Source organism: Lipotes vexillifer, unplaced genomic scaffold, assembly GCF_000442215.2.
Source record: "Lipotes vexillifer unplaced genomic scaffold, Lipotes_vexillifer_v1.1 scaffold792, whole genome shotgun sequence".
Lineage (NCBI taxonomy): Eukaryota > Metazoa > Chordata > Mammalia > Artiodactyla > Lipotidae > Lipotes > Lipotes vexillifer.
The window spans coordinates 145555-159040 of NW_006795663.1; the positions used below are offsets into that span (position 1 = coordinate 145555).

Here is a 13486-nt window from a genome sequence, read left to right on the forward strand (position 1 = left end):
CCTGCAAGTGTTAGCTTAGTCCGAAGAGAGAACTAAAGACATCACTGAACGTCAGTTCACAACTGATCCCTACTGCTGGCCTGTGCCAGGGTCTCCTGTGTGCAGGGGGTGTAGCAGAAATAGATTTTAAGAAGTTGACCTTTAACTAGGCTTTATGGCCTCTTCCATCCAGTAAAATAATACCACACAGCTCTGAAATGGCAAGGACGAGTGGTATCTGCCCCTGCTGGAGCAGGGCTAAGTCAGAAATTTTGTTTTTATTTAAACTACAAGAGGCATTTGGAGATTATCTGTGCTTTAACTCGTCTTCCCAGATTAGAGTTGGGATTAAAAAACAAAACAAAACACCCAAGTCCTTCTTGTGAGTTTAATTTGAGGTTTTTGACCAGGATAAAACTGTGTTGGTCCCTGGGATCAGGGTTTTTGGAAACTGATCTGAAATTGTTCTGATGTTAATTATATAATGTAACAGTCTTAGTTTGATGAGTGGCTAGGACATGCTTTTCCAGCTCTTGACAATCTTAAATACTCTTTTAAGCAGAGCATTGGAATTGCTTTTTCTCCCTCACTCTGACAGGGACATCCACATCCACACGTCTGCATCTGATCTTTTGGTTTTGTTGTTGTTGCATCTGATCTTTTGACAGCTTTGCCACAATGTCTCTAGCCTCCACTTTTGGCAGTTCTCTTGGGCAAGATGTGTTCTTACTGAAATGTGTGGTCTGTAATGCCATGTCGGCCAGAAATACTGCCTTTTTTTTTTTTTGGTACGTGGGCCTCTCACTGTTGTGGCCTCTCCCGTCACGGAGCACAGGCTCCGGACACGCAGGCTCAGCGGCCATGGCTCACGGGCCCAGCCGCTCTGTGGCATGTGGGATCTTCCCGGACCGGGGCACGAACCTGTGTCCCCTGCATCTGCAGGCGGACTCTCAACCACTGCGCCACCGGGGAAGCCCAGAAATACTGCCTTTTAAGCAACATACACTTAGAACCTTCCACAAGGACAGCGTTGACAGATGAAACGCGTTAGCCTTCCCACCTCCTGTTCTCAGGTGCTGCTCTCCTGGACAGAGGTGATTGAAGGATGAGGCCCACAAAGTGCTGAGTTGGGAGCCTCTGTTACTAGCAATGCCATATTGATAGCACGAAGAACTTTTGACATCTTGGCTCTGAGTCCCTTTTTAGTCAAACAGGAATGGCAAATGGAAAAAGAGAAAGGGCTTCAGAGGCGAGATTGAAGCCAGGATTTGTTGCAAGTGAGAAATGGCAAAGGTCAATTAGTTCAGAGAAAGGAGTATTCCCACCCCTTCCTGTTCCACTTACGTTTCTAATCAGACTGCAGGAAGTGATTGTCAGAACCAGGCCTGCATGACCTTAGCAGTGAGTTATTTAGCTTGGGCCACTGTTAGCTTAAGTAAATAACTGAGTTTGAATTGCAGTTGTAATCAGTAGAGGAAAAGCTCAGAATTACCAAATCTATCAGTCTGACATTGATGGCCAGATCAGTATTATCCAGATACAAGTCCTAGGTTTTTTACCCCACTTGTCTGCTTTATTTGCTGAGGGTATTTGATGAATCCTAGAGGGGGAGAAAGGAGACAAGCCTCTTTTATGTTGACATGTCTTGCCACCAAAACGTAAATATTCCAAAGTTCCTAAGATTTGCCCTTAGAGTGGGTGAGGGCTGTGGTACAAGTGGGTAGAGGCCAAGGAGGTTGACGTAAGCCGGTAAAGGATGCTCGGGGAGTGGGCAGCGTGAGGGTATATGCTGGAGGCAGAGGTCTAGAACACCCACAGCTCTTATCCTGAGTGATCAGCTTCAGTGGCGGTCCTAGATCCTAGTGTGTGGGAGGACGCTTATCATCACCCCTCCTTTCCCCCAGTACCACAGAGAGACCATCAAGAACGTGCGTGAAGCCACGGAAAGCTTTGCTTCCGACCCCATTCTCTACCGGCCAGTGGCTGTGGCCCTGGACACTAAAGGACCTGAGATCCGAACTGGGCTCATCAAGGGCGTGAGTATCCTGGGGAGAAGCTGGAGGAAGGCGCAGGGGACCCCAGAGACATCCTCAGCAGTCTGTCCCGGCTGGAAGCCACGTTTCTCAGAGTTTAGGTCTATAAATGAGAGTTTTATCCATCACTGTAAGAAGTCTTGATTTCATCTACTTCGCTAAGAAACAATACCAGAAAGGAACCTCTTTTAGACTCCAAACCTACTTCCAAGTCTCTCTAACTTGGGGGAGCAATTTCTTTGTCTCTTTTCCCCTATCATTAAATAGTATAACTAAAACATTCTAGGTTTCTCTTGGGTTATTTCCTTGAAATATACTAAGTTAGACAGTCTGATTATTTCTTTCCAAAGGAAAAGGCTTTATTGTTATTTGCAGCTGAGATTTGCTCCTTGTTCCCTGGAGGACAGAGCTTGTCTTCTCCAGCTAGGAGGGCCTGGCTTCTTTGGACTTGTGGTTTACTGTCTTGTCTGTAGAGCGGCACCGCCGAGGTGGAGCTGAAGAAGGGAGCTGCACTCAAGATCACCCTGGATGACGCCTACATGGAAAAGTGTGACGAGAACACCCTGTGGCTGGACTACAAGAACATCTGCAAGGTGGTGGATGTGGGCAGCAAGATTTACGTGGATGATGGCCTTATTTCTCTGCAGGTGAAGCAGAAAGGTACGTACGCAGGAGTTAGGGTCTAATTGTCTAAAACCAGCTCCCGTCTCTAAGTTTCTCTGGCAGAAGATAGCTTATTTGGGTGGCAGCGAGATTGAGTCTCTATATTCTCAGAAATTCCTTTTATAATAAACTCCTAGCCTCAAAAACAGATTTCACTCCAACTTAATTGAACTCTTGGGGAGGAGATGAGAAAATTTCTTTTTTTCTTTCTTTTTTTTTTGGCTTTGCGGTGCAGCTTGTGGGATCTTAGTTCCCCAACCAGGGATCGAACCTGGGCTGTCTGCCGTGAAAGTGTGGAGTCCTAACCACTGGACTGCCAGAGAATTCCCGAGATTTCTTTTTTACTCATCCTCACTACTGTAGGCTTTCTGATTCCCTCCTCCATCCCCTCGGTAGGATACATATAGGACTCCAGTGTGCCTGGGAATGAGAGCTAACATTTAAGTGCCAGGCACTATTCTGAGCATCTTACATGATAATTTGTTTGAATTTTAAAACCATCTTAGGAGTAGATATTATTATCCCTATTTACCTGAGGCACAGAGCGGTTAATTGACTTGCCCACGGTTACACAGTTAGTGGAGTTGGGATGTGAACCCTGGCAGTGTGGCTCCAGCACCCACCATGTGATATTTCCCAGTTCTCTGTACTGGGGAGAGCCTGCTTCCTGGTGAGGACACTTTTGCCCCTGTGGCTCTGCTTCTTGTACCTACTCCATTTCACACAGGTCCTGACTTCCTGATGACGGAGGTGGAGAATGGTGGCTCCTTGGGCAGCAAGAAGGGTGTGAACCTACCTGGGGCTGCTGTGGACCTTCCTGCCGTCTCAGAAAAGGACATCCAAGATCTGAAGTTTGGGGTAGAGCAGGATGTGGATATGGTGTTCGCGTCTTTCATCCGCAAGGCGTCTGATGTCCATGCAGTCAGGAAGGTCCTGGGAGAGAAAGGAAAGAACATCAAGATAATCAGCAAAATCGAGAATCATGAGGGAGTTCGGAGGTAAGTCCATCCGACTATCCCTTGCCTCCTTCAGCCCCAGCCCAGCTCTCTGAAGAGCACGATATATCCTGTGAATACTTGGCTACCTGCCCATCAGAATGAGACTCTCAAGCTTATCTCAGACCCACTGAATCAGAATATCCTACGAGGGGGAGTGGAAGGCATTGGTATTTCAAGGAAAAAACAAAAAGCTTCCCAGGTGATTGGGGTGCCAGCATCTTGACATTGTTCCATGAGCCCAGGGACCAGCATTGGAGAGGACAGGGTCACTGCTCCCAGGCTCAGGAGCCATTGTGCTGCGCTCCTGACACTGCCTGTGTTTGCTGGAATTGGGGACCACCAAGAGGGAAGACAGCAGGCTCTCAGGAAGGGACTCCCTCCCTTGGGAGCCCTGTGGAAGCCTCAGGGCCTGGTGTTGACACTGAAGCGTGTGGCCTCCTTGTCTTGCCTTAGAAAGCAGCCGGCTTGGTGATTGGGCCAGCTATGGCATGGTATCTGCTTCTGAGGGGAAAGCGTGCCGTCCTCTTTCAGGGGCACATTGTCCTAGCGCAGGTCCACCACCTCCCTAGTGCTTACCAGGTAGGGCCGTATGAGTAAGGCCAGCTGGGTGACATCTGTTCCTCTTTGGTTCCCTACTAGAACCCAGCGCTGCTGACACCCCGCACCTACTTGTGGGGATTAGGTGTGTGCTTGGGAAGAGTGGGGGGAGCAGTCGCCCTGTTGTGACCTTTCCATCCTTAGCTTTGTGTCGATGTCCTTTGTACCGGGAAATTTGGGGTCCTCCCTGTGCCATCCTGATAAGCCATGGGTGCTTGCTGACCTTGGCTCCAGGCCAGGCAAAGCCATATTCTCATGCCTTCAGCCAGTTTTTGGAGGGGGCCCCCTGAAGGAGCAGCCCTCAAGTGTCCTTGGCTGGGAGAGGCCACAGACCTTTGTGTCAGGAGCAGTCAGCCGCCTTGGGTTCCCTTTCTGCCCTGGAAGTGCTGACTGGAATGAAGATGGTAGAGAGACACCTTAAGAGGGGCCTCATAAGATGCAGATGGAGAGGAAATGAGTCCATGGGACTTTGGAGGAGACCTCGTCCCCTCCCCTTTCCCCCAGTGATGTGTCCATACTGGTGCCAAAGAAGCCCAACAAGCAGAACTGTTGGCCCCCTTTGGGGGACTGAAGTAGCTGAAACACCCCACCACCTCCATGCATCCATCATGATGTCGTGGGTAGTTGTCCTGGTGCAAGGACGGCTAAGTCAGAGAATCCCAGGAAAACTTCCTTTGCGTCACCTTACTTGTGGCCCCTGTTCCATATAACCTCTCTGTCTTTCCAACTTCCCTGTCAGGTTTGATGAGATCCTGGAAGCCAGTGATGGGATCATGGTGGCGCGTGGTGATCTAGGCATTGAGATTCCTGCAGAGAAGGTCTTTCTTGCTCAGAAGATGGTGATTGGGCGGTGCAACCGAGCTGGGAAGCCTGTCATCTGTGCCACGCAGGTATGTGCCTCTTCCCGAGTTTGCATCCTTGCACAGGAAAGCTTTGGAGGCTACCCGGTCTCTTCCCATGGACCCTGCCCCATGTTACAGACAGACAAACAGACAGACAGACAGACAGACACACACACACACACACACACACACACACACACACACACACACACACACACACACACACGTATCCTCCCCCTACCCTACCACCCCTCCCCTGCCCCCACGCACCTACACGGAGCTGTACTCTGTGCACATACACACGATCCAGGGGGTCAGTTTGTGTCTGAAGACAGCCCAGGCCACGTCTCACGAATACCCCATCCCCTCCCAGATGCTGGAGAGCATGATCAAGAAGCCTCGCCCCACCCGGGCTGAGGGCAGTGACGTGGCCAATGCAGTCCTGGATGGAGCCGACTGCATCATGCTGTCTGGAGAGACGGCCAAAGGGGACTACCCGCTGGAAGCTGTGCGCATGCAACACCTGGTGAGTTCTCGGGGCCCGCCCATCGCCCTGGCTGGGGCTGGGATGGAGGCGAACTCTGGCACAGAGCAACACCTTTTAGGCTTCTGCGCCCACAATCTTTAATTATTAACCCTCCAAGTCACAAGCAGAATTAGTAGGTGTGTGCTGGGGGCGTGGAGGTGTCTTGTTTTTTTTCTGTTCTTCCTTCCTGCCCACACCCGTCTCCTAGTTCCTTCTGTTCTGGAGGTGGCCACCTTCATCAGCCATACCACAGTTCACTCCTGTCTGCAGGACTGTGAAGCCTTCCCTTGGCTCAAGTACTGGGATATCTGTACCTCTTCCTCTGGACAGCCTAGAGGACCTGAGTACCTCTGCCCTGTTCTGGAAAAGGCCAAGAGCTCCTGCTCACAGCTGTCCTGTCTGGCTTCCATTTTGATTCCCCACCTGTCCCCAGCCAGGTGCCTCCCCGGCGGGGGCCTATGGTCCTGCACTGGAGGCTGTTGCCTGCACTGACTTGGCTGCAGGCTGGCCTTGCATGGTGCCTGCAGCAGCGCCTGCTTTGCTGAGCTGTTGCACTCGCCCTAGACTAAAAAGTGGGGTTTAAGTGATGGGTGACAGGCCCACAAATAGAAACAGGTGGAAGGCTGGGTGATCCTGCCTGGCCCTGGGGTGAGAGCATCTGGAGGAGCGCTGGAGGCCACTCACTCCTCTTTCTCCTGTGGAAGCTAGCTTTTCAAGGGTCTCCCGCTCTGCCATGTCCCGCAGCCTGGCTGCTCCTGCTCTAGAGCTTACTGAAGAGTTACATAGGGATGGGTCATCAGGCCTGGGAAAACGAGTGTTGCAAATGAACTTTCACAACAGCCCTAGGTCGCTGTTGATAATGTATAGCTCAGAGAACTTGCCTCCTACCCTGAAACAGTGTTTCTTTAACTTTCTTATTCGCTTTCCAGCCAACAAAGGACCCCAAGCCCTTTGTGTGATACCCCCTCCCCTGCATTCCGGCAAATTTAAAACAATCCCCCAAAAAGAACGTCTGGACTAGATAATCGTCCTTTCCTCCTTCATTTTCTATGTGATTATTAGGCTTAGATGGCTTCCAGAGAAGATATGAGAGTTATATTAAATACTTTTTCAGGCATGAAACAAGACATCTTGACTACAGATGTCTTCTGGTCTGTCCTTGGCACCCTGGGTGGATTTGCCCATAATGAAATTGGTAGAGACCAATCCCTGTCCCTGGGACAGCTGTGTTTCCTGGCTGATATGCCACCCTCTGTGTGTGACTTGATTGCTGTCACAGATGCTCATGCACTGGGCTCATGGTCATTCTCACAACTGCCCCAGTGGTGAGTGCTTCCTCTCTCCTGGGGGACAGTGGACCTTGAACCTCTCCCCTCTGGAGTGGCTGCCATTGTGTTTATGGGTCTCCACACATCATCCCTTCTCTATAACTGCCTTGCTTAGTTGTGTGGCCCCATTGCCTCCGAGATGTGAGAGTGACCTTGATCTGATTTATGGAACCATGAAACCACATAGACTGTAGGGACTTTCATGTCTGTACCAAATTTAACCTCTCAAGGCCTTATTTATGAAATGAATTAGATGGGATATGTTTAATTATAGCCTTAGCGTTGTTTCACTACTATTATTAAATGTCTGTTAAGTCCTTGTGTAGATTGACGTAATCTCCATAACCTCAGTCAGATAGATGTCACCCCATTTTATAGATGAGGGTACATGGTAATACAGCTTGAGTTTGGACCCAGATTTGCTGACTCCGAAGCCAGTGTTCTCTCCTGCAACATGGTACTTCGTCTAGCAGGAGATCAAGACAGGTATCCATGTGGGGCCTGTACTGGGGTCACAGTCTAAGAACCAGACTCTGGGCTCTGAACCCATGTCTGTTTTTCCATACCCCAATCTTTCCTTTGAACAGACAGACACCTTAGAACTGCAAGACTGGGATTGCATGGCACTGCTCAGGAGATAAGTTACGGGGTCTGGGCCAGTTGGTACAGGCCTCTCCTGTCCATGTCACCAGTTAACACTGGCCAACAGCTTCCCCTCTTACCTGTCTAGTGCTTTCTCCTTTATCTCACTGATGCAGTTGATGTCCCTTAAATAAGGGCTAGGCAGTACCAGGTATGGTTCTCTTTCCTGTTCATGTTTCCTGTCCTTTTGGGCTGCATGCATTCCATTCTTGCAGGAAGAAAACCTTTAACCTAGCAAATTCTGCTCATCTTCTTATCCTGTCAAATTAATGAGGTGGTATTACTGATTCTTCCCTCACCCATCATTCTCTAAGATGCTGGTAATTGCATTATAACCCTCTAAAGCTTAAATTTTCTTCCTAATTCTTGGTGTTATCTGAGCCAGGTGGTCTGTAAATAACTCAGTGGCTTTCTCATGGGTGTTTTAATCATTTGATTTAATCAAATGTCTTGTTAAACTTACCTGCGTTTTCTCACAGGCACCTGTCTCTTCACATGGCTATTCCTCCTGACCTCAAAGCTCGCCAATTTTCCACTTGCCTGCTTAGAACGCGGTCAAGCCGCGTGACGTTGGTTTTGTCTGACCTCAGTTTTCCAGCACTGCTCAGTGTGCTTGCACGGCATGCCATTGGACAGGCTGGTAGCATCCCTGTGTCCGAAGCCAAGCAAGCACTCCATGTGTGCATGGAGGCCAGGCATGAAGCCTGGTAGTAACCACCAGACAGCCATGTGAGGAGGGAGGCCTGTTCCTTCCTGTGAGCTGTGTTCATGAGGCAGCGTGGTCAAGTCCTGCCAGGGAGCTGTGTAGGCCCGGGAGCCCCGGGGGCCCAGCCTCTGCATGTTTCCATGCCCAGGCACTAGAGCCTGCCACCATATTATCTCCCTCCACCTCCACCACCAATCAAAAAGTCCTTCCAAGATCAATAGATCCTTCCAGAATGGAAGAATCCGTTTCCCCTCGGCTGGAGGGGAAGCAGTAGCAGTTGATGATTGAAATCCTCCACACATCCCTAAGCGGGCTTTCATCACCCTGCCTCTTTGCATCTGCCTGAAGGATGGACTTAGCCAATTAACCTAAGGTACCTTCCCCTCTTCCTTGCCTCCCCTCCCCCTAAACCTTACAGATAGCTCGTGAGGCTGAGGCAGCCATGTTCCACCTCAAGCTGTTTGAAGAACTTGCGCGAGCCTCAAGTCGCTCCACAGACCTCATGGAAGCCATGGCCATGGGCAGCGTGGAGGCTTCTTATAAGTGTTTAGCGGCAGCTTTGATAGTTCTGACGGAGTCTGGCAGGTAGGGCCCTGAGGGCAGGTAACTTCCAGCCGCTCTAGAAGACAGCCAGGGCCCAGCCCTGCACCTGGGGCCCGCACTCAGGACCTCTCCTCTCACCTGCAGGAAGCTAGCCAGGGAGTCAGGGCAGGCCAGGACCGCAGGGTCCTTCAGCTTGGCAGGCACAGCGACGTCACAGGCGCCTGGTGAAGGGCTGGTTCCTGCGAGTCTTGATCTCGCTTAGCTCAGAACCTCCAGCGATTGGGCTGCTCTTGGCCTCTGCACCCAGGGACACGCTCCTCACCAGCTGTCTGTGCGACTCTTCCCCTCCCTCTCCCTTGTGACACGCGGCTCTGACAAAGCTCTGTCCCCCTCTCGTCCCTCTGGACCGATGTTGCCCCTCCCTAGATTGCCCGTGAGGCAGAGGCTGCCATCTACCATTTGCAATTATTTGAGGAACTCCGCCGCCTGTCGCCCATTACCAGTGACCCCACCGAAGCCGCCGCCGTGGGTGCCGTGGAGGCGTCCTTCAAGTGCTGCAGTGGGGCCATAATCGTCCTCACCAAGTCTGGCAGGTAGGAGGTGGCAGCGGCTCCCTGGGATCGCCCAGCTCGGCGGCACCTTTCCTTGGGGGTCCTGGGAGCAGTGCACTAAACGGCACTCAGATGGCACCAAGCCAAGGTAAGACCCCTCAGCCTGTGCCCGGGACCCTGCAGGGACGGAGCTCCCCTGGCCCCGTGGCCAGGCTCTGGGAGCGAGCAGAACCCCTGCCCTGGGCCTGAAGGACAGGATCCCAGGCAGCACTCACAGGCGTGTCAGACCATTTGGGTCCAAAGCAAGTTTGTACCCTCACAATGAACTAGAGACTTAATTACATAGACAGATAGACTGATGACGAATGGTTGATATTTAAAAGCTGTTTTTCTCAAAAAGTAAAGGATAACCAGTTTTGCTTATTCTAGTTGCTATGTGCTCTTTAAAAAGTTCAGTGTGGAAAATTAGTGCTGTTTGCTGACATGCTATTTGGTTGGTGCACCCGTCCCATCGGTCTTTGAGTCCCAAAGGCGAGTCCTAAAGGCAAGTGGGTGCTGCCCAGGAAAGGTCACCATGGTGTGTTGCTGGCACTTGGGCCGTACATCCAGGCTGAGGCCTCTGCTCAGCCTCAGGCTCGGGGTCCCTTCCAGATCACTGGGCTGTCATGCTTCCCTCCCTGGGTCTGGGGTGTGCTCCTCCTCTACAGGGCAGCTAGGGTTTCCTGGAGGAGGCGGGTGGAGAGGAGCAGACAGGCAGCCCCACGCACCAAGGAGCAGCAGGTGGAACTGCCTTTAGGACCAGGACACACGATGTGTGCAGATTCCCTCAGCAGAGGGCTCAGGATGAAAAGCTCCCACCATTTGGGTTGACCTTTGTGAAAAAGTCCAGCCTTTGCTGCTTGGCTATTTTTAACTCCAGGCTTCTGGGATTTCACTCTCAGCGAGTCCTGACTTTAGCGCTTGCTGCCCTCTGAAAGCCTTGTATGGAGGCCAGGCCTTAACGCAGGGCGCCCTCTGCTGTGACATGGCTTAAGTTTCCCTGACACCTGTTGAGTAGTCCTCACAGCTTGCCTTCCAGGCCCCAGTTCCCCCTGCAGGCCCCTCCACCTCCCGAGGCACATCTGCAGCCACACGTGTACAGTGTCAGTGCTGAAGAAAGCACCTGGCGCTGGGGCTGTACAGGGGTCCCCCCCCCTGCAGAGGAGCCTTCACAGGCAGAGCCTCCCCCACTGACACTCCCATTCCCTGGTCTTGCCTCCTGGGTAGCTACCTATATTTCTAAGCCTCACTTAGATACTCAGGTTTGACTGTGGGGCTCTACAGCCCAGTTGGCTGAGACTGTTTCAGGGACCCGGTGGGGGTCACGTGGAGTCAGGATAGGGCACAGCAATAGGGAAGACTTGCGTTGTAGATTCCAAGGGGGACTGGTGGGCTCTGCTCCTGTTTTCTTGCAAATGTCAAGAGTCAGGTGCTATTCCCATGTTGCTTGGCTTGTAGCTGCTGCCAAGTACGGGCCATGTGGGGTAAGTGGGGGAAACTGTCCTTGCTGGGTCGGCATGACCCTGGGACCCTGGCCTGTTGGGAGGGGGGTAGGGCAGATGGGTAGCATAGCTAGGAAGAAGAATTATGTGCTGTGGAAGATACAGGATGATGAGCCACCCCAGTCTTGGCAGCAGATGTTGAAATGGCCAGAGAGCCTCAGGCTGACATAGGGAGTTGGATTAGAGGGTGAGTTGTTGCTGAAGGCCCTGAGGAGCTTCCTGGGACACTGTTTAACAGTCTTGTCTGCCTGTCCCCCATCTCAGGTCTGCACATCAGGTGTCCAGATATCGCCCCCGGGCCCCCATCATTGCTGTGACCCGGAATCACCAGACAGCTCGCCAGGCCCACCTGTACCGCGGCATCTTCCCCGTGGTGTGTAAGGACCCAGTGCTGGAGGCCTGGGCTGAGGACGTGGACCTCCGGGTGAACTTGGCCATGAATGTTGGTGCGTGGCTGGGAGCAAGGGCTAGAGGTGGAGGGGTGGAGAAGGTGCCTGAGCACTGGTCTCTCTGAGACCCTATAGAAAGGGGAACATGTTGGCCTTTGGGTGCAAGAGCCCTAGCTGTCCTCATTGGGAATGTTCTCTGAATCCTTCATCCCATTCCCTGGAGTCCTGGGCTGAGCCCAGGAGGGAAGAGGGGCCTTTGAGTTGTGGGGCTGAACACCCCAGGTTCTCTCCTCACTCTCTTCCAGTCTAGGATCCAAAGCAAAGGATCCCTGATAATCGGGGTTGTCCATTCTTTGGCCTCTGCTCATTATTGAGGTTTTTCATAAAATTAGCCAGAGCCCCTACACTTGGGGCCAGCACACGTATAAATTATGTATTCATATGGCCTTTGTCCCAGTATAAGAGTAGGATATCATGTGATGAGAGGAAGCAGCTAGCTGTGACCTTGGGCTGGGCTCTCCACCCTCTGGAGTAGAAAATGAATGATGTCCAAAGGTCTCTGCCAACTCTGCCATCTGAGCCATACGGATATATCAAGGCTTCCCTCATCCCCTTTGCCTGGGCTGTGAGGCTAGCGCCACCTTGTGGTGTAAGAGAGTAAAGGCCCGTCAGCCCTGCTTAGCTTCCTCCGACTGTGGGGCAGTCTCCCAGGTGCATACCTTCTTCGCTTGATTCTTCACTCAGCAGCCCCTCTTCTCTTCCTCCAGGCAAGGCCCGAGGCTTCTTCAAGAAGGGAGATGTGGTCATTGTGCTGACCGGGTGGCGCCCTGGTTCTGGCTTCACCAACACCATGCGTGTAGTTCCTGTGCCGTGATGGGCCCCGGAACCCCTCCTCCAGCCCCTGTCCCATCCCCCTTCCCCAACCCATCCATTAGGCCAGCAGTGCTTGTAGTGCTCACTTGGGGCTGTGGTGTGGCACTGGTGGGCTGGGACGCCAGGGAAGAAGATAAATGCCTCTGTGAAACACGGCTGTTTTTAAGACCCTGCGTGGGTGGGGTAGTTCAGAGCTGGGCCACCCATTATGTGGCCCCATCCGAGCAAGGGACGAAGGAGGGGTGCAGGCAGGACTGGAGGCCCCAGAGCTTCACATAGAGGGCAACAGCTCCTGCTTCTCTTCCTTTGTGTATTCGATTCAGTTCCTGTAGAAAATGGATACCCAGAGAACTCCCAGCCCTGGCATGGGATCAGGAGATAGTCGGCTAAGAGTAGGGGCCTTAGGGAATAGGGCAGAGGTTCCAGTTTAAGCAGACTCTGGCCCTGGCCCTTACTTGATTCTCCAGCCCCCTCGGCCTCCCTCACTCCCGCCTTGTTGTGCACTTCTGTTCCTTCACTCCACTTGACTGTTGCTGCAAACACTCCACCCTCCACCTTCCATTTCCCTCACTACTGCAGCCACCTCCAGGCCTGTTGCTATAGAGCCTACCTGTATGTCAATAAACAACAGCTGAAGCACCTGTTTCCTCTCTTTTCTGATGCGGGGGGCGGGTGGTTGAACCCTGCCCTCCGAGTAGGGTGAAAATGGCAAGAGCCCTGTGGCTCCTGGTGAGTACTCCTGTGAAACAACTCAGGCCACCTGCCATCCTGTCCCCTGGGGTGCAGAGGTGCTGGGGAAGCAGTCACTGACTGTCGAGAATATATAGGTTACCCTTTTCAGCACCCTGGGGTCTAAAAGCTCCTGCAGCTGGGGAAATTTTAACAGCTTATTTGGACCAAAGATTGGAGAAGGCAGCAACAAGGCCCCCTCCCTCCTGCTCATGGGTAAACCAGGAGTGAAGTGGCCCTTGTCCTGCCCCTCCGCCTTAGGTCTTCCTGCAGTAGAGACCCTTGATATGATGACCTTGATATGAGACCAAGTTCTGCTCACAGTTTCCAGAATATTTGTGGAACCCTGGCCTCCCTTTGTGCCCCTTCTGTTTTCCAATGTCCTCTCTCCATGATAGAGCAGGGTCAAGGAAGGGGGAGAGGGTTGGGAATGGAACTAAATCTGGCTTGCACCGTTCCTCTCTCCTGACCGCTCTGAAGGACCAAGCCTTTCCTGATGGGGATAAGAGGGAAGGAGCCCACAGGCCAGGTTCATTGTCACACTGA

General features: G+C 52.2%; 1 protein-coding gene across 5 annotated transcripts in view; it reads left to right on the forward strand.

The window, feature by feature from the left end:
- Window positions 1-12852, forward strand: part of PKM (pyruvate kinase M1/2) — a 26469-nt gene extending 13617 nt beyond the window's left edge. For 2 of the 5 annotated variants that reach the window (XM_007467833.1, XM_007467836.1), the window contains exons 4-11: window positions 1884-2015; window positions 2486-2672; window positions 3403-3673; window positions 5010-5160; window positions 5486-5638; window positions 9284-9450; window positions 11214-11395; window positions 12106-12852. In XM_007467833.1, coding sequence (XP_007467895.1) covers window positions 1884-2015; window positions 2486-2672; window positions 3403-3673; window positions 5010-5160; window positions 5486-5638; window positions 9284-9450; window positions 11214-11395; window positions 12106-12212 — 1350 coding nt within the window. In that variant the 3' untranslated portion in view covers window positions 12213-12852. Of the gene's footprint in view, window positions 1-1883; window positions 2016-2485; window positions 2673-3402; window positions 3674-5009; window positions 5161-5485; window positions 5639-8732; window positions 8900-9283; window positions 9451-11213; window positions 11396-12105 lie in introns of all 5 variants that reach the window. The other 3 variants (XM_007467837.1, XM_007467834.1, XM_007467835.1) reach the window with 3 other exon arrangements.
- Window positions 12853-13486: the final 634 nt, after the last annotated feature.